The sequence below is a fragment of the Fonsecaea pedrosoi genome (assembly GCF_000835455.1).
Source record: "Fonsecaea pedrosoi CBS 271.37 unplaced genomic scaffold supercont1.4, whole genome shotgun sequence".
In the NCBI taxonomy this organism is placed as follows: Eukaryota; Fungi; Ascomycota; class Eurotiomycetes; order Chaetothyriales; family Herpotrichiellaceae; genus Fonsecaea; species Fonsecaea pedrosoi.
The window spans coordinates 4,261,473-4,274,377 of NW_013550612.1; the positions used below are offsets into that span (position 1 = coordinate 4,261,473).

The window sequence follows — 12,905 nt, forward strand, 5'->3', positions numbered from 1 at the left end:
TTAGAACCTCTGGTCAGGACCTGCAGCACAGAAGTGCAGAGGGCAACCAGGGTATATATGCCAGGCTGGCGCCTGAAGAGGGTGGGACAGGCTCATCGAAGCGTGCACCATGTGTAACATTGAATGCGGGGTGAAAGATAACAACGAGGTGTCACCCCAATTTATTTGAGCGTCATTGGTCAGCCTCGTCACAAACGAGGCTGCACGGCTGTTCTCCGTCTACCTAGTCAGGGGTTTGTTGCTTGCTGGCAGCCACTTTACCCGTTCCAGGGCAGAGTGGCATCAGCGTCTGGACAATACCACTTATCGACCTCCAAGATGTGCGTCCAGCTACCACCGGAACCGGCAACATAATCTGCGCTGACGATGCTCTGGGGCCGCCCTGCAATTCCAGGTCGCATCTGCAAGAACATCCTGAAGAAAGCCATGGCGACAACATCGCTTCCCAGGGCCGTCAAGGCGTCTTTCTGGCGTGGTGGCACTTCCAAGGGCGTCTTTCTCAACTCAGGAGATCTGCCACAATGGTTCACTGGAGATCTATCCGCAAGAGAGCCACTCGAAGAGGCCACGATCAAACGAATGGAGGATTTTTTCGCAGTGGTCATGGGATCTCCCGACCCGTATGGCAGACAGCTCAACGGCATGGGCGGTGGCATTTCATCTCTAAGCAAGGCCATGATCATTCACCCATCACCACAGCCAGATGCCGATATCGACTATACCTTTTTCCAAATTGGTGTCAAAGACGGTAAGTTGGACATGGCTGGCAACTGCGGCAATCTGACCTCGGTGGTTGGGCCTTTTGCATTAAATTCTGGACTCATTCAAACCGATATCAAAAGGTACGGCCACTGGGTTGAGGATGGGGATAATGCCACCATCACTTTGCGAATGCGAAACACCAACACGGCCAAAATCATTGAGTCTACCTTCCAAGCGACCCGTTATGAGGGCAAATGGGAATATCAAGAGCTCGGCAGCTGCAGCATCGATGGGGTGCCCGGGACAGCGTCCACGATTACATTATCATTCCTGAACCCACAAGGCGCAAAAACTGGCAAGGCCTTGCCCACGGGCAATCCCACCGACAGCGTTCAGATCGGGCACCAGACAGTCCTAGCATCCTTGATAGATGTCAGCAATCCAGGAGTGTTTATTGATGGCAGAGACGTGGGATGGAATGCGGATGCGACACCAGATCAGCTGAATTCTAATCAAGAACTCCTGGAAAAACTTGAAGCCATACGAAAACGTGGCACCGAGATGATGGGCTTAGACCCCAACATTAGCAGCATACCCAAGATTGTCTTGCTGTTCCCTGCTAAAGGCGAAGGCTTGGATATATCATGCCAGGCTCTCTCCATGGAACAGGCACATAAAGCCGTCCCCGTCACATTGGCCCTTAACCTGGGCGTGGCATGTAAGATGGAGGGAACTCTTCCGCATGCCATGTCAAAGCACCTGCACCACTCCAATACCATCATTGGCCATCCGTCGGGCACTCTGGAGGTCGGTGCCGCCATCAGAAATGGCGCCATCATTGGTGCCAAGCTGATCAGAACTGCACGGTGTCATATGGACGGTTATGTCAACATTCTGCGATTTGGACAAGGCGTACGTGGTTTCTGAATCGTGCCTCGTAAACCACACCGTAGAGTTTAACGGCGCTGGATACACAGTCAGCCAGTGTAATAAATCATCACTTTCCTCTGATGCTTCCATACCCCGCGCGCTAATGAGCTCAAGAAGCTTCCTTTCGTCAGTTCGGGAAGTTTCGGTTCACAAATCATTGTCGGAGATGGCGCCCAACCCCAGGAACAATGAGCTCATGGCTTCGAGAAACAAGCCGTGGGGGGTTCCGAGGGAATCTCCTCAAATATTGTTCAAGCTCTTTATTGCATTGAGACATCGCACACTTCCGACCCCTCCCACTCTGTATCGCCAATATAGCTGTTTCAAGAGATTAGCTTGTCTGACACTGCAGTCCACCATTCTCAACATCTCCCTATCCGATCCAATTTTCCAGTTGAAAGGCTCTGACCATGTCGACCCACACGGGAATGGGTGCGTGCTGCCTCTCCGGAGTCGTGCACGAAGGCACCCCCAAAGGCCGTGAAGACACGATTGGCGGTCTGCCAACATACATCGCGGAGCCCGCCAACAAATCCACCTCCAAAACCGTAGTCTTCATAACCGATATCTTTGGCTGGAAATTCAAGAACGTGCGACTCCTGGCAGATGTGTATGCGAATGCAGGCTTTTATTGTTATATCCCAGATGTTCATGAAGGTGATTCCATCGACATCGAATTCCTCAAGAGTATCGAGCCACCATTGAAGCAAAAAGAGCAGGAAGGGCTTCTGGACAAGGCGAAAGAGACGGTCGACGTGATGGCCACGCTGGGGCCGTGGTTGGCCAGGCATCGGGAATCTGTTGCTGAGCCGCTCATCAGCGGATTTATCAACCATGTCAAGACCATACCGGGGACGAATAAGATCGGGACGGTAAGCTTCTGTTCTTCTCTTTCCGAAATAGCATCTGCCGGGGCCCTGTCAAGGTGATCGGCCAAACGGCCTCGCATCTAGATGGTGGACAAAATGCTGATCTTTCGGGGTCGTGGTAACAGATCGGTTTCTGCTGGGGTGGCCGATACTCTATTCTCCAAGCCCACGGTCGCAAGGAGGGCCAAATCGGCGGCGTTGATGCCGCCTACGCCTGTCACCCATCCCTCCTCTCCATTCCAGCGGACATCAGCCCGGTTTCGAAACCCACCAGTGTCGCCGTTGGTGAAAAAGATAGTCTTCTCGACATGAAATCGGTAGATCAGCTCAGAGAGGCGCTCGAAAAGACCGGCGTGCCCACTGAGGTGAAAGTCTATAAGAATCAGGTACATGGATTTGCCTTGAGAAGCGACTGGAGCAGTGACGAGGACAAAAAGGCAATGGATGATGCGGCAAAGCAGGGGATTGATTGGTTCAACAAGTATCTTGTCGAGCCCTGACATTAAACACTCCTTTTAATAAAGGGGCGTACAGAATCAGTCTCTTGAAGTCAGAGCATCTCCGACTCTCACCAGTGTACACGAGATGATGGTTAGATCGAGGAGGCGTATGTCTGCCGTGTGCCCGTCTTCATAATTTGGGGCTTGCTCTCAATGAAAGGGTAGTAGCCCCGTGGCAAATCAGTCGCAAATACCGAGTTGTTTACTCTTCTTCCAGCAGCCTATCCCCGTTTTATGTACTGAAGCCTTGATGCCAATGAAGGCTTTTCAAGGTGGATCAGATCGGATGTATGTCTCCATCCCTCCTGTCAGTAGGAAACCCCAGACTCAATATCATAAAAAGTAAAGTAGGATTCAAAGAAAGACTGTGTTTGGCAGACAGCCGAAGTCGTTCAACGCAGTCAGAAATAGTGTTAGCTCACATAGAGGGTGGAAGGCATAGAGGCCTTTGGCGGCAAGATGAGCAAGAGCTTCGGAAGTGGATGGCTAAATGCGATGCTCACCTTAGAGCCCGAGAAAGAGTAGTCCATTGACTTGATCTCTCCCTCAGTTCGGGGCATCCCAACTTCGGAGACTCCCGAAAGGGGTTGTTCCATATTAACAACAGCTCCGATGACAGGACTCACCCCGGATTTGCGGAGGGTCATGCTGTGCTTAGGCGCATGGTTTCTGACCATAGTATGTCTTCCTGGTCTCGGCACGTTTAATCGACTCTAATCATAGCAGGGAATAATGCCTTGTCTCCTGCACTATCCAGTAGTGGTTTGATAAAGGATGGGACAACAGCCATGCACTCATGTAATCTCGATGCCGCGATGCATGGGCGAGCCTTTTCCCCGAGGTTTCTCTATTGGAGCTCTCGAGGGGTGCTTACGTTTCATAATAACGGGAGAAGATGATTCATCAAAGCTTTGACAAGGCTGAGATACTTCTGGACATCGTGAAGACAGCCATTGGCCGCAGATTTGTGGCCCACGCTTGATGCTGATGCGAAGCCGATTGATCGGCTTGATGACCCATGAAAGCAATACCATCTCCAAAGGTATGGAGCTTTCTTGGTCCACTTTCACGCTGCCCGCTGGATTCGAGTAGATGATAGAACGTCCGGAACTCGGCGTAGTTTGAAAGCAGCCATCGTCCTGCCACAGGGGTTTCTCAGCGTGATCTTTCACAACAAAGCATTGGAGGCCCTTAAATAGCAGCGTTAAAAGTTGGAAAACACGTATCACCCTGAACTGGTATCCAGAGGGATGCACGGAGGAGCTGTTGCAGCGGACAGCAAACCTAGGTCCTGATGATGAGGTCAGCGCTGGATCTATCATCGCCAACATACCTTGCGCAGAGGCCGCTCATCGCGTTGCCTGCGAATTGGTGTCTGTAGAAGAGCGTGCACAACAGAAAACACAGCAGCCATTCAGCTCTTTGACGTGAATAGGCACCATCACCCAATGCTCCAGACCCAGCGGCGCCAGCACCTGCTCACGGCATCAGGCCACAATCCCCGATCCACGGTCCACTCGAAGCCCACCTCCAATCCTTTTATTCCATCCTCGTAGCTTGCTTTTGCCCTTGGAGCCCCACGTGGAGTTGCGGGCGCGTCGTTATTCATTTCGTAGATAAGCCAGCAATTCGCATCAGTCAAGGATCCAACCTTGTGGGGATGCCGCAATGCTTCGCAATGCTTAACGCAGTTTAGCTCGTCCAGCCCCATTTCCCGCAGGGTCCGTTGTAGAGCCAAGAACTGATAAGCATCTTCCCCATTATTGGATGCACTACCCCAGCATTCATCTGCCCTTTGCTTTGGCCCGATATCCCATTTTCATCTGTGCAATTGCTTGCAAACCCAATCGCGTAGTCGCTCTGCTCGGGGTCATGGATGATAAGGAGGCGAATGCCTGTGACCTATCACTCGGGCTAGAACACAGCTGTCAACGCCACGTTGTGCCTGCATCGGTCGTCAACACGGCGACATCCCTTTCGTAACTCAAGCTTGTGTGTGCGCCAAAGGCAATAATGTCACCTCAGGGCGAATCATGACGTGTTGCTGGGATAGATATCGCTTGAATCCCGGCCTAGGGGTCCTCTAGACAGAGCATGCATGTCGTATGGGTGGTTCGAGAGCTGGAGAGCTCACCTTTTCTTTTTCGTCGCGTGCGTTGCTGGCATTCTTTTTAAATCCTCGCTCCTCCTCCTTGCACGCTCTTCAACGTGTCTATGTGAGTTTCTCTCCTCCCCTTATCTTGTCAGGGCTGAGAATCAAGAACACGGCTGAGTGAAGCAACTCTTCCACTGGTGAACCCACCACTGACCTCATCCCGAATCTGTTGGCCTCGATGTCCCCTGGACATGCAGCCAGCTATCGCGCCCAGCGCCGCTGGGATGCCGACACACTCGTTGCGCCTGACTGGCTCAACAATGGGGATAACGCCTGGCAGTTGACGGCTGCGACCCTTGTCGGACTCCAATCCGTCCCGGGCCTGATGGTCATGTACGCAGGATTGGTGAAAAAGAAGTGGGCCATCAACTCAGCCTTTATGGTTTTATACGCCTTTGCCGCGGTCCTCATTTGTTGGGTGGTTTATGCATACCGAGCGGCCTTTGGCAAGCAGATGTTGCCATTCGTTGGTGTGCCTGGCCCTGCTGTCGAAATGAACTACGAATTGAAGCAGGCGTACTTGCCAGAGGCCGGACTCTCGGCAGCATATCCAATGAGCACCATGGTATACTTCCAGTTCGTCTTCGCGGCCATCACACTTGTTCTTGTCGCGGGGGCCGCCCTGGCAAGAATGAACTTCCTGGCCTGGATGGTTTTTGTGCCACTTTGGTTGACTCTCAGCTACGTTGTGGGCGCGTTCAGCATCTGGGGAGGTGGCTTCTTGTTCGACATGGGCGTGTTGGATTATTCGGGAGGATATGTCATTCACGTCTCATCAGGCACAGCTGGATGGGTCCTGGCATATTGGGTTGGCCCTAGACATCCTCGCGATCGCACCGAATTTCACCCGAACAACGTTCTGCTGGCCCTTGTCGGTGTCGGGCTCCTCTGGCTAGGTTGGAATGGTTTCAACGGTGGCGATCCTTATACCGCTTCGCCCGATGCCGGCGCTGCCGTGCTCAATACCAACGTGTGCACGGCAATGAGCATGTTATCCTGGACTATTATGGATCTCATATTTTTCAAGAAACCAGCCGTTATCGGGGCCATTCAAGGCATCATCACTGGCCTGGTTGCCATCACGCCTGCTGCCGGGTTCGTCGCAGGATGGGGTGCCATTATCATTGGGATTTGTTCTGGTGTGATTCCTTGGATGTCAATGAACATCCTCGGCAAGCAGAAGTGGTTCCTCGAATTTTCTGACGACGTGGTGGGAGATTTCCATACACACTTGGTTGGCGGCGTTGTCGGAGGATTCTTGACTGGGCTCTTTGCTACTTCCGAAGGCACTGCCGCCTTTGCCCTTGCTCCTTCGGGTGGTGCAATTGATGGGAACGGACGACAAGTTTGGGTTCAGATTGTAGGCTTCCTCTTCGTCATCGGATGGAATCTTTTCTGGACCAGCGCCATCTGTCTATTCATCAAATACGTCTTGAGAATCCCTCTGAGATACAACGAAGACCAACTTCTTATCGGTGATGGTGAGGTCCATGGTGAACTTCCATACGCCTTCTTCCACGACGGACGACATGTGAGACCCTCTCTTATAGCCCTATATTACGCATTTGCTAATTGCTGCAACAGGAGTACGATGCCCACTATGGCAAGCCGAACGAAGACGTGGAGAAACGCGCAGGAGTGTTACATGGCGTGGATGCCGCAGGACATCTCGACAGTTCGGAGGCCGAAGCAGCAAGTGGTAGCGGCAGCGCCAGTGGGAACGGGGCGAGCAAAGCCACAAAGCAGGCATAATCGAACATTATTGAGCTCTCCTTTCCTCGCTAGAGAGCAGGACTTGCATAATAAGCCAGGGAGGCGCTCGGTGTGAGGTATTGCCTCGTGGATAACCAGTCTTTCGTCGTCGTCATCATCTTCTTCTGATCTTGAGCGGGCACTTTTACACAAGTCTTTAGTATTCAAACAGCATTAACAGAATGGTAACAAAAGACACGAAGATCATTTGGGATCTTCTCACCACCTCAAATCTTAACTTTTTCATTAGGCCATGCTTGGTGGCAGCGGCCTGCGCATTTCTTTTCTTGAAGATGCCAAGTTGGCATCATAGTATCTAGCTGCATTCTGATCATGATTGAGTTGAAAAGGGAGCTGGCGATAGGGTAAGTTATCGCAGGGAATTGAGACTGAGATGTAGGCGAGGAGGCTGTCAAAGCACTTTACGCGTCGCGCTCGTGTTCTGCAACCAGCTCGTCTGACAGAAACAAAGCATGGGACAGAGTCGCTCTCAGTTGCCTGACACGAAGCTTCACTTTTTGACAACCACTGTCTCTTTCTCGCCGATCAACCAACTCTGCCATCCCCATCCGCAATCAGATTCCTTTCTCCTACCATCTTTCCTCTTGCAAAACTCTCATAGTTGCATGGTCTCAAACCTGCTCGCTACACCAATTCCCTTTTCCAACTTCAGCCCCCCGGCCCATCCGCCTTAATAGCCTCTCCCCGTTTCACATCGCCATCAATATTCCGGCTCAACATGGCATCGGACCCAACGTATCGCTTTGGTGAGTTGCTTATGCGTTTCTCACACATTCAAAAAACATCGAAATAGTACAGTGTTTGTGCCTTTTGGAAGTAACAACCTCGTGCAACCATCCGCTATTCATCAGCTCCCACAAATGCCGTATCTCAGGCTGATCTAATTAAATGCAGAAATGGCCAAAACCGGCCGCGCAGGCTGTCAAAATACGGCATGCAAAAAGGCGGGAATCAAGATTGAAAAGGGCGAGTTCAGAATGGGGACGCTGGTGACAATTCACGAACACACCTCGTGGATGTGGAAGCATTGGTACGCTCCTGTACGGAGATCCTGGCTGGCTGTAACTCACTATCTGAATCCAGGGGTTGCGTCACACCTGCTCAAATCAAAAAGCTCCAAGATCAGGTCGGTCCGCTGGAGGATCTGGACGACCTAGATGCCGACTTGGATCGTATTATTGATGGCTATGACGAGATCGATGACGGATCGCGTGAAAAGATCAAATATGCACTGATGAATGGCCATGTAGCTGACGAAGACTGGAGGGGTGTAAGACTCCATGTCTCTACAATGTCCTGGTGAGGTGGACTAACACTTTCAACCTAGGAACCTGAATTCAACCGTCCAGGGATGAAAGGCATCAATAAACGGACCCCAAAAAAGAAAGAGGCTGATGACGACGAGGAAATTGCTGCAGAGAATGAGCAGACTCCCTCCAAACCCAAAGCGAAGCGAGGTAGGAAAGCCAGGGTCCTATCAGACGAGGAAGAAGACCTGCCAGAATCGCCGGCAGCCAAGAAAAAGACCTCACGTCGCAAGATCAAAGAAGAGGACGACGATACTCATCCTACCCAGTCAGCTCCACCGAAGAAGGCCGGAGGGAGGAAACGCAAAGTCGCTGTGAAAGAGGAAGATAGTGAAGAAGAAGCACCTGAGAAACCGACGAAAAGATCCCGCGCGAAGAAGGTCAAGTCTGAGGAGGTGGAGGAGAAGCCAGCAAAACCAGCCAAACGAGAAAGACAGCGGAAAAAGGCGGCATCGTCTAAGGATACTCCTGAAGATGAAGATGTCAAGGAAACCATTGAACCAGCCAGTGATGCTGTCGAAGCTCGCAACTCCAAACGCAAGGTGGCCGCCAAACGTGAGCGCACCAGAACTGGCCGCAGGACAAAACCAGTCAAATATGAAGAGACTCAGACCGGAGATGAAGATAGCGATGACGCACCAACCCGTGCCACGCCAGGACCGGAGGCAGCTGATGAGACTGGGGATAAGGTCAATGCAGGAAACAATGTCGATGCAGTCCCAGAAGGATACATAGGCGCTCTCCGCCAAGATGCTTCGAATACTGGTCAAGCAACCACCGGGACGGCAAATGCCATCACGGATGAAGACAATGTCAGTGACGTCGCTGAGAAAAAGAAGCCAAAGGCAACGAAAGGTCGCAAAGGAAAAGTCCCCAGACAAAAGAACACTAAGGCGAAAGAGATCTAGGCGAAGCCCGTCGGACCGGGAGTGCCCTGCCACTGTTTCCTCGCCTGCGGCTGATGATGCGACGACACAAGGGAACCGTATGGAGAATTTGTTTCGGTTTACACCATGGGGGGAACGTCGGAAAGAGAAGGTGTGTAGAGCGAAGAAAGAGGAGACGGGAATGGCACTGATACTGGCACTACGAGAGTTCTTGTCCCATGGAAACGGTGCCATGGAGACTGATCAGAAACAATCTCTTATTTACTGGCTGCGGACAGCAATATGCCTGGGTTGTTGTGGCGCTAGGTGGTGTTCAGCTTGACCTGTTCGTTCAGTCCTTTCAATGGCGTTCTGGAAGAGGGGAGTCAGCATAAATTGATATCCTGTACTATTAGTCAGTGTCATAGTGTCTACAGTGGTCTAAGAGCGAAAAGCAAATCATGGATCTAGGGAATGTGGAATATGACTTGTCGAGAAGTGAGGTTCTGTCCTTTTGCGAAAAGCACCTGCTAGAGCGTCTATTTTATATTCCTAAAATCTTCTCTACGGTCTTTTAGTGGAGCTCACAAGCACATTTCAATATTAGCGCAGACCACCGATGCATTGCGGAGAGGATGCCTACTGTTCATCGCATTCCTGCATGGTCCTTAGTGGTCACACCGCATGGCGGAAGTAGAAGTGATCTTGAGCGAGCGACTGTCGCGAAGTCTTGGCAAGATGTTGTCGGTGAACCTTCCCGTTCAGAATGTTGATTGGTACTTCCCTCTCTCGATGATATAGAACATCCTCGTTACAGACCCAGCACAACCTGAAGGATAGCCGTAATGACACTATCACAAGATGAAACCATTGACAGGTGTGGCAAAGCTAGACCTCAAGACCTTGTCGCACACATACCACATGGAAACAGCATTCTCAAACTCTCCGACGGCATCGCAGTAAAATTTGGTTACGGGGTGACCGAACACGAGGCACACAGTCAAGATAAGGCTTATCAGATCTTGGATCATGATATCGTCCGAGTGCCCAAGGTCTACGATTTCTTCCAAGATGGGCAGGGTCGTGGCTACCTCGTCATGGACTTCATGGAGGGCCAGACACAAGATTCGTACAAAGACCACTCGCAGCTCAAAGCTCTCTTCCGGATCCTTGATCATTTTGCCATCCAAACATCTGAAAGGCCAGGATCATTAGGTGGCGGACCATCTCGTGCCCTTCTCTTTGGTGAATCAGACCCTCTGACATTTGACACCATTGACAAGATTGAGCGGTGGTACAACATGCGGCATCTTGTTCCAGGGGCGACCCTTTCGTTTCAAGAATCCGAACTGGTGCTATGTCACCTTGGCTTATTTCCGCGAAATATCTTATGGCATCCAGATCAGCCGCCTTGTGTGCTAGACTGGTCCTCTGCAGGCTATTACCCGAGGATATTCGAAGCTTGCTCTCAACTTATTCGCGAGAGGTTGGAACAAAGAGGTGGCGTTCTCCAGATTCCAATACCAGAATGTGAGGCGGACCGAGTGTCACTAATTTTGAAAGCGTGGGGAAATGCTCAACGGTTTCACTTGTAGGTGTCTTTGGCTTGTTTCGGTATCGCTAACTCTCGGGCAGTACAAGAGCCGAAGGACGATATGTCGAGCTAGATGTAGCCGCTTTACTGGCTGAATACCCTGGATCCCTCCCAAGTCCTCCTGGATCTTCAGTTGTGTACGAGCCTCCTCCAGATTTGCCTGCATGAATTGAAGACATGAGATCCCTGGCAGTCAAACGAGTCTGCTCCATTTCCAAGGTGCCAAAGCCCTATCCAGTACCCCGAGGAATTGAAAGACAATAAGGCGAGGTAGGCAGCAGAGCCAATGATACCGGAGAGGAGGACAGTCAGCCTACATACGATAGGGTTGAACGAAGACCTTCCTCCATGCCATGGGCACTTTGGGCAGTGTTCGGCAGCGTCAAGAACCCTCTACAGTATAGTATTAACGTCCTCCACCTCCCCCCCTCTCCATCCCGTGCACTGTGCTCTGCTTGTTGTGCAGACACGAAGGCTACAAGATACCCGCCTTGGTTAATAATGTTCAACCTGGAAGCACCCGACGTCAATATCTACTGCAGATTATGGATGGCTTCACGCTCGTCATCACACGCTCGCGAAGTATTGCAACCTTTTAAAGCGGTAAGGATAGTAATAGAAGACCCTGTGCATAACTAGTATAGTGTCCTACCTGTCTCTTTTCCACAGGTTTACAGCATAACCGTTCCATGTTATGACTATCCAAAATGTTAGAACTACTCCTGTTAATGCCACGCCAATGCCTTCAGTCCAGTCACCTGGCCGTCCAATCCATCCACCCGTTCAGCACATTACAATGGTACTACATTTACCCTGCACATATCCAACACCAGAGGCCGTGTGTCTCTCTACGGAATTCTCAAAACTCCCTGCTCTCGCCTATGTCACATATGTCAAACACTCCCGTTTCTTCCATGTTATGGTGTTTCAACGCCTCCTTCAACAACCGGGGTGGTTCCAATACATCCTCCTCCGTCAACACCCATGTGCCCCAGTGTATACCCAGTGCCCTCTTGCACTTTACGTCCCTGAATATCTCCACCGCATCCCGGGGATTGGCGTGCATGGGACTCATGATCCACCGTGGCATATAAGCCCCAATGGGAATGAGACCCAGGTCAAACGGACCTCTGAGACGGCCGATATCTGCAAATGCCGGGCAATGAGGTAGCTTTGAATACTCCTCTGCCCAGTCGTCCTTGCCCTCGGAAGACTTGGGGACGGTACGATACCCGGTGTCCCCGCCGAAATACACTGACTTAGAACCTGACGAGACTGACCATGAAGCCCATAGAGTAGCAGCGCGGTCATGAATCGAGCGTGCCGAAATGTGTTGACATGGGAGGCAGGAGATGCGTGCTGTTATTGCGTCTCGTGAAGAGGCTATATTGGGCTCGTCAGTCGAGGAAACACTTGCGCGCTTTGTTTCCGTAGACGTTGGAGGCGAAGGTGTCAGTGTAAAATCCACCTCATCCCACCAGTCTAGCTCGGTGCACTTCTCGATCCCGCTATCCGAGAACCATTTCTTGTTGCCCAGAGGCACGAAGAAGTGGCACTCCGGGTTGTGTTTCGCGATTTCCAAGACGGTAGGGTGCGAGAGATGATCGTAGTGGTTGTGCGAGATGATAACAGCGTCGATGACGGGAATGTCCTTTATTTGACAGGGCAACTCTGTATATCTCTTAGGCCCCAGCCATGAAAAGGGTGAGCATCGATCTGTAAAGACTGGGTCGAACAGGACGCGTAGGCCAGTGGGGAATTCGACATAAAAACAGGCATGCCCGAGCCATGTTGCTCTAAGAGAGCCTGAGGAGTTTGCGGTGCGCGACGGAAGAAAGGTAGGCGGACGGACAGGGACGGTCGGAGGAGTTGTGTCAGGCTTGTTCGCTTTGCCAGTCAGCCTCCTCTGGAGGAGACCCCAGAGAAGGGTATGCAGTGAGTGCATCTGCCATGACGGCCAAGGGTTTTGAAAACCACCACTCTTGACGTGCCACGCCTTGGTCTTTGTAATCTCGTCGTCAGGTTTTGGGGACGCGGTCGAGGGGATGGCAATGGTGGCTGCGTACAGGAGAGCCGCTGTAGAGGAGGATGTCATGGTGCGTAAGGAAGGTGGATGTGTAGCAGTGTGTGCTTTGAACGATGTGCGCTTGCTGAACAACAGCCGAAAGAAGGAGCGCATGGAGCGACACAGGGATTATATGCAGCGAGT

At 51.5% G+C, this 12,905-nt stretch overlaps 6 protein-coding genes across 6 annotated transcripts; 5 read left to right on the forward strand and 1 right to left on the reverse strand.

Moving 5' to 3' along the window:
• Positions 1-366: 366 nt before the first annotated feature.
• Z517_07348 (uncharacterized protein) lies at positions 367-1,629 on the forward strand (the record flags this gene model as incomplete). Its single annotated transcript, XM_013429086.1, has 1 exon — positions 367-1,629. One exon carries the CDS (start codon positions 367-369, stop codon positions 1,627-1,629), a length of 1,263 nt encoding a protein of 420 aa, XP_013284540.1.
• Positions 1,630-2,042: 413 nt separating this feature from the next.
• Z517_07349 (uncharacterized protein) lies at positions 2,043-3,001 on the forward strand (the record flags this gene model as incomplete). Its single annotated transcript, XM_013429087.1, has 2 exons — positions 2,043-2,504; positions 2,627-3,001. 2 exons carry the CDS (start codon positions 2,043-2,045, stop codon positions 2,999-3,001), a joined length of 837 nt encoding a protein of 278 aa, XP_013284541.1.
• A 2,333-nt stretch (positions 3,002-5,334) lies between these two features.
• On the forward strand, positions 5,335-6,908 carry Z517_07350 (uncharacterized protein; the record flags this gene model as incomplete). The annotated part of the gene is made up of 2 exons (XM_013429088.1): positions 5,335-6,687; positions 6,741-6,908. 2 exons carry the CDS (start codon positions 5,335-5,337, stop codon positions 6,906-6,908), a joined length of 1,521 nt encoding a protein of 506 aa, XP_013284542.1.
• Positions 6,909-7,825: 917 nt separating this feature from the next.
• Positions 7,826-9,144, forward strand: Z517_07351 (uncharacterized protein; the record flags this gene model as incomplete). Its single annotated transcript, XM_013429089.1, has 3 exons — positions 7,826-7,959; positions 8,013-8,199; positions 8,257-9,144. 3 exons carry the CDS (start codon positions 7,826-7,828, stop codon positions 9,142-9,144), a joined length of 1,209 nt encoding a protein of 402 aa, XP_013284543.1.
• Positions 9,145-9,947: 803 nt separating this feature from the next.
• Z517_07352 (uncharacterized protein) lies at positions 9,948-10,697 on the forward strand (the record flags this gene model as incomplete). The annotated part of the gene is made up of 1 exon (XM_013429090.1): positions 9,948-10,697. One exon carries the CDS (start codon positions 9,948-9,950, stop codon positions 10,695-10,697), a length of 750 nt encoding a protein of 249 aa, XP_013284544.1.
• An 858-nt stretch (positions 10,698-11,555) lies between these two features.
• Z517_07353 (uncharacterized protein) lies at positions 11,556-12,791 on the reverse strand (the record flags this gene model as incomplete). Its single annotated transcript, XM_013429091.1, has 1 exon — positions 11,556-12,791. The coding sequence occupies one exon, from the start codon at positions 12,789-12,791 to the stop codon at positions 11,556-11,558; it is 1,236 nt and encodes a 411-aa protein (XP_013284545.1).
• Positions 12,792-12,905: the final 114 nt, after the last annotated feature.